Source organism: Corvus brachyrhynchos, unplaced genomic scaffold (assembly GCF_000691975.1).
Source record: "Corvus brachyrhynchos isolate BGI_N302 unplaced genomic scaffold, ASM69197v1 scaffold191, whole genome shotgun sequence".
NCBI classification, from domain to species: Eukaryota; Metazoa; Chordata; class Aves; order Passeriformes; family Corvidae; genus Corvus; species Corvus brachyrhynchos.
In genome coordinates this window covers 1,030,399-1,037,118 of record NW_008236487.1, presented here as the reverse complement: position 1 = coordinate 1,037,118, position 6,720 = coordinate 1,030,399, and the positions used below count along the sequence as shown (strand labels likewise).

At 46.4% G+C, this 6,720-nt stretch overlaps 1 protein-coding gene across 1 annotated transcript in view; it reads right to left on the bottom strand.

Moving 5' to 3' along the window:
- The window catches only part of WNT5B (Wnt family member 5B), a 13,650-nt gene that overhangs the window by 638 nt on the left and 6,292 nt on the right, over positions 1 to 6,720 (bottom strand). The window contains 3 exon segments of the mRNA XM_008643987.2: positions 4,451 to 4,452; positions 5,031 to 5,060; positions 6,539 to 6,720. The exon segment at positions 6,539 to 6,720 is cut by the window's right edge and continues 22 nt beyond it. Of these exon segments, the coding sequence (XP_008642209.1) occupies positions 4,451 to 4,452; positions 5,031 to 5,060; positions 6,539 to 6,720 (214 nt within the window).

The window sequence follows — 6,720 nt, the reverse complement described above, 5'->3', positions numbered from 1 at the left end:
TCATCGCGCTTTCAGAACCGCTTTGATTATCCCGCAATTTCTGTTGTTTCGCCCTTCAGAAGAGACAAAGGTCTTCTCCTCCCCCTGTTGCGACTGCTGTGCTCCTGTTCCCTAAATATTTCTATTTCTGGTCACGCTGCCTGCAAACACGACTTCCTCACCCCACCTTCTTTCCCTCCGGCACATTTCTGGATTGACAGCAGGGTCAAGAGCAGGAGAAGAAGAGAAGTCCTCTTTGCGTGAACTCTGGAAATTCCCCACCTCACAGACCACCACGGTGTGGCATGTTTTTTCCATTCAGTGCTGCAGAACCAGCCCATTTCCTACCACCCGCACCAGGAACCGACGCTATCGTTACAGGGACACATCTGCATCCTTTGGAAATAAATCCATGGACCCACACCCTTTCCCTTCCTCTCTCCTGAGAGGAGCTCGTCCAGGGGCAGTGTCCAGAGAGAGGCAGGCAGGGCTGGTGGTGCACAGGATGGACACATCTCCCTGGAAGGGAGCTCAAGGTGCTCACCAGGCATCCCTGGGCAGCGCAGGGCTGAGCCAGGAGCCCTCACTGCGTTCCTGCGCCATCTCGTGCCCGGCTCCCTCCACTAGCAGGGCTGTCGCCAGGCAGAAGAGCCAGGATTTCAGCAGCACACGCGAGCTTTCCGTGCTGCCTGTTCCCAGACACTTTCAGCCACGTTTTCGGGAGCCTGCGTGGGCTGCACATGCATCATACCCCTGGAAATCCGGCATCAAAGTTAGCAAAGAGTCTTGAAATTCAGGGCAGTGAGTGTAAAACCCTCATCAGAGCAAGCACAGGATGTGAAGGGGAACGGTGTTTACTCTCCTCCTCCCCACACCAGCTGGGAGGCCAGAGAAGCACTGAGAAATAAAAACCAAGGAAAATCAACTGAAATGCAGGTTGGGTTTGTTCTTCCCATTCATTTCAGAGATGGGTACAAAAGCACAACGCTGTGTGAGATCCTGACAGCTCTCAGCCACTGACAGAGCTTGCAAAGCAAGAATTGGGCATCCCCCCACCATCAGAGCTGCTCCATGTTACAGCAGCTTGATCCCCCATCCCTTGGCTCCCCATTCTCTCCCCATCAGGCTCACATCTGCTCTCCCGAGACCATCCTGCATCCTGCAGTGCTTCTGCCAGATCCCGCATGCCAAGCAGAGATGTTTGGCATCAGCTGCCAAATTACCACCAGCTGTATCTGGTGGGGGAGAGGAAGGAACATGAGAACAAAACAGGGTGCTCTGAAAGAGATGTCGATGTGTCTTCCAGCCAGGTTTTCTGCTGAAAAAAAAGCAGCCAAGCACAGAGGTTTCTTTTCTGCCTCACTCACTGACGCAGAAGAAAGCTTCCCGGCTCTCTGCTTTCACGTGCCAAGGCGATTAAGGCAATTGAGCATACTGCAAGCAAAACCTTCTGCCTACAACAACGTTCTGGACCAGCAGGGAGAGGTCAGAGTTCTCCTACAGCAACTGGTTGCTCCTTGCCTAACTAAAGTCTAGTGCTTTTGACAGCTAGTGAAGATTCAATTTGGCTTAATGGCTAAATCACATGGAGGCCAATCCAGCTCCTGAGAAAGTCAATGGAGTGAGTCCTTGAAACAGAAGAGCTTTAGTTCTGCTCCTCAGAGCTCAATTTACTGAGGCAATCCCTGACGGAGCAATGTAACAGCTACAAGCTGGGAGTTAAGCACTTGTCTTGGATCAAACTACAGCTGCAGAGGCCCAACCACACCACAGGCTGCAGCTGAATTTCCTGAGCCCCAGACACTTACTATATCCTCACTGCACTGCCAGCCTGCTTGTTATAAGCCTGTGTTAGCACTTTTTGGTTATGGTTCTGTCAAATCCCAGGCCACTCATGCCTCCCTTGCCCTTGCACGTGGTTTTATAAAGTATTATGATTCTTCCTAATCCTGGGCTTTGTTCCTTTAGAAAAACACTGCAACTCAATCCCCTTCAGTTAATGTCATGGGAATGAGTTCACTCTGACTTGGCTTTAGGCAACTGATGCTCAAAACATCTGTTGTTTCGCCCATGTGGGCAGTAGCTGTTCTGGGGAAGGCCAGTGCTACCGGTTATCACAGGTGAGCACGGCGCTACTGAGCCCCCACAGCTCCCACCACCCATGTCCCGTGGAGGCAACCACAGCTTCTGCTGCTGAATTGCTCTCCCACTGTCCCCCTTCCCTGCCCAGATGAGGAGAAAGCAGAGGAAATTGGAGAATTCCTCTCCGACCAGGCTCAGGTCAAGGCAAAGAATAACAGACCCCACATGCAGTTCTGAGGGCAGGATCTGATCGATGGCCATGCCACTTAAACAGGTTGAAAATGCCTCTAATGGAAAGGCTTAAAGCCCCTTCCCATAAGCCCAAGTTCTCTTCCAATTCTTTTTGTGCAAGAATGGGAACAGGAAGAGAATTAATGGGTAATTCCTACGTGGTCAATTAGCCAGACCCCCTTGCAGGCTCTTCTGGCAGTGGCTGGAGTGACTGATGACTGAGGGCTGCCATTTGCTGACTGGGTAAACAGCGTGGAAGGACTGACTGCCAGACTCTGCCAGACAGAGCGACAGATAAGGAGTGGGGGTAAGCAAGAGAGGGTAATGGAGACCAGCTGGAAGAGAAAGACAGATGGAAGGAAAGGAGGTATTGAGATAACAGCCAAAGACAAACAAACAAGAGCAATAAAGCCAGAAGCCACCACCACAAGGACTCCGATGTGGAGTGAAGGGGTGATGGGGTCAGCACTGCCTGAAAGATAAAAGACCTCTGATCCCCTCCTGTCCCCGCCCAGCTCCTTCTGAGAACCACGGAGAGAAGGGACAATCTCTCTCCTGCCACCAGAGCCCCTCAGGATTCAAGGAGAACTTTCTCACCCATAGGAAACTGAGTGAAGGGACATGCCAAAAATCTGCCTACAAATCAGGAGGTATCAGCTGAAACCCTGGCTGTGACAGCAGGGCAGGGCTGTAGTGGGATGGCAGCTGGTGGCCACTCTGCAGTGCTCACTGCTGGGTCTCCAGCAGTCCTTTCTTTCAGCATAAACTTCTGGGAATGTGGAGTTACATACACACCTTCCTACTTACAAAAGCAGTATCTGAGAGGTTTAGGGATGCAGGACTAGACAGGACCTCCTGGGTTATTAGCTATGATCTCTTGCTATTGTGGGCACTGCTTCAAGTAACATTTTCCCTAAATGCATAGGATGCCCTTTTAAAAGCAATTACATTTTCAGCCACCATTATTCTGATTGCTATTCCAACAATAAAATATCTTTTTCTGATTTCCAGCATATGTGTATTTACTTTATGCCCATTTGCTATTGTGCCAAATTGGCTTTTTGCTTAAAAAGTACTTTTCCTTCCCTGTTATTTCTCCCACGAACACAGACATCAGTCATATCCTCTCTCCACTTTCACTTTACTAGGTTAAATATGGCAAGCTGTTCTAGCCCACTTTCTTTCGAAAAGATTCCTATCCCTTGGGTCAGCCCTAACAAGGCTTTTCTAGTCTGAGGTCATTTTACTTGGGAATATGAGAACATACAATACTTTGGGGCCTCACGAGAGCTTAATACAATGGCATTAGTATTCCCCATGTTGTATAAAAAGACTTATGTCTCGTATGTTACAGGATATGTACCACCTTCCAAGCCACATTACATCTGCAGTCATTTGCAGCCGACTGCTGCGACCAGTTCTTTCCTACTCTTTTCCTAATGACTGAAGAGGTATTTCATACAAGGCCTCAGATGATGGGCTTAATGTTGTTTTACTGAGTGTCATTAGCTGCTGTACAAAATTCAGATTCTCCTCTGTAGTCATAACACCTGCCACCTTTGCATCAGCAGCAGAGTTCATCAGCCCGTTCCTAATGCTTGTGTTGAGGCTGAGAAACAAAAATACTAAGGGCAAGTCCTTGATGAGCTCTGCTAATCAAGCTCCATTAAAATCAAGCTCCATTCTTTTACACAACTTACTGACGTCTTTCCTTGAACCAGTTTCTTGTCCATCTCACAGCTACTGCGATTTTCATTGTATTTCCCAGTTTGACCAAGAATTTCCCGTATGGGCAATACCTCAAATGTTTCACTGAAGTTCATATAAATGAGATCAATCAGATCTAGCCTGCTTTGAGAAAATCGGTGATGTTCTAAATGATTGTATGATCAACTTTTGGAAGATTCTTCTCAAATTATTTCCTATTTTCCTCTGAGATATCCAATGCCCCCTGTTCCAACTCGACGTCCCAGGCAAAGCACTCACTCAGGGTACCAAAACTTCTCTGCTTTAGACTCAGCCCCATCCTCATTGGCTGTCTCCTTTCTTCCAACCTCCTCCAATTTGCAAAGTTTAAAAAACTTTTGCTGCTTATTTTACTAGCCTTTGCAAGGTGTGACTCAGCATGATTTTTACTGTTCTCACCTCCTCTTTACACTTCTTGACCTCTAAGGCAGAGCTTTTCACTATTTATTTGCTATCTTTTTTTTCTCCTCCATTCTTAGTAGGCTCTTGGTCTATTCCTCACAGCTTCTCTGTGGCAGTTATTAATTCAGTGAGGCCTGGATATTCTTCCTACAACCTTCTTTCTCTTGTTGGCATGCAGAGTTGTAACGGCTTTAGCATCTTTGACTTGAAAGACTTCAGACCTCCTCCACATCCAGTTCCTTGGCTGAGCTTATTAACCAGCTCCCTTAGTTTATCAGAGTTTGTGGTTTGGGTTTTTTTTAATCCACAAGCTTAATTACACACTGGTTTATACTTCCATTTAATTTAGTCTAATCTAAAACGACTTGTGTTCATCTAATCTGTGTTACTGAGTTCACCTCAGACCAGGGGCTGTACTCTGTCTCTGGACCCCTCAAGGCAGTAAGACTGGCTGCTGGAGTCTCATGTTCACTCCTTGCTTTCGGCAGGGTATTTATTTGTAGTAATCCAAGTTCATGCTCCAGATATGTAGCATGTTCAGAGCAAGTAACGCAGAAAAGAATGTCACATTCAGGCTACTACTCCACCACACACCCCCCATTTCTAAGCAAATGCAGAGCCTCATCCAAGCCAAAAACAACCCCAATCCCAAACCAAATCTCACTGAGTTACACAGCTTTCAAGTCCAGGTTTTCACCTACTGCAAATCTACCCCGATTTGATTTTGCAAAAGAACCATGAAGTACTTGCAATGCTTCCACCTAACACATTGATTTCACAACCAAAAAAATAGAACAAATCATCTTTGGTGGCAAAATGAATCTGGAATTACATGCAGAAAAGACAGACATCCAAGGGAAAGGGAAAGATGATTCAGTAACAATCAGAAGTAAGAAAGGGCAGAAAATTGATAAGGAAACTAAGGATATTAGTTAAGTATGTGCAGAAGAGCAAGACTAAGTACATTTAATGGGATTTTTTAAACATGTATTAGAAATAAAATTAACCTTTGAAAAGCTTACTTCTAGGGAAGAATGATAAAAATTTAAAACACCCTGGGGGAAATGCACAAATGTTCAGGCTAGTATTCCTGTCCTGCTTTTGGAAAGAGGCAGGATTACACAGCTGCACTGCATGTGAATGATGCTACACCTTCCAGGCTATTAATCACAGACAGAGGAATTGTGTGAAAAGCTGAAGTGCATACACTGAATGCATACAAAAGGGTATGGGAAAATTGGAAAGGGACGGGAAAATGATTTGATGGCTGATGAGAACCTCTGAAAGTGAGCGAGTCTTCAGCACTCAATCTAGTTTGTCAAGAAAGAATGGTGAATAAATTACAGTAGATAAATACTTGTATACCAAGGAAATTCTGATTACTAAGAGGGTTTTGGATTTAGCTGTAAAAGTCAGAAAAAGAACTGATTGGAAGCTGGTGCCAGATAAATTCAAATGATCATTAGGTTCAGAGTTGAAACAGTGATTAATGCTGGTAGCACACTACAAAGGGAAGTGATGGACTCTCCATCCCTAGGGGTCCTCAGATCAAAACTGTGAATCTTCTCAGAAAATGTTTCTCACCTAAATGCAAACTATTTATGGTGCCCAGTACCACAGTAACTGAGCAAGGCCTTGGTTTCAGAGAGAGCCAGGCTCCTGGCCTTATATTCCCAAAAATCTAAATTACGGTAGTAGAAGAGAACGCTACATGCCAAAAGGTTCTTTCCACAGCCAGCCTGTCACTTCCAGAACTCTGGGAAGCTGATTTCTTAGACATAAAACCTTAAAAATGGGCCATAACAGCACCTAGTTTAATTGGGAAGGGCGTGGATGTCTGCATATGTCTGCCATACAGTGTCTCAACAGACCCCAAAATTCACTGGCTTTAGCTGGCAGTGGAAGCCTGACAGTAAAACCGGAATACTGTCAATACTGTCTGTAATATTCACAAAAACGCAGAACATGTGACTGTACACTTTTACTGGGGCATCACTGGACTATCCCCCATCAAACCTCCAAGTAATGTGATCTCCAGCTACCTCCAGCCTTCTGACTCCCCCTCTGTGAAAAAGGAAAGGGTCAGCACTCCTCTTACCCTGCGGCCAGCCTCGTTGTTCTGCAGGTTCATCAGCATGCGAGCCTGCTCCTCCGAACCTCTCACGTAGTTCTTCTCCCTCTCCTTGGCATCCACGAACTCCTTGGCGAAGCGGTATCCGTACTCCACGTTGTCCCCGCAGCCGACCCACAGCCAGTCTCGGGTGACTTCCTTGGGAGGGG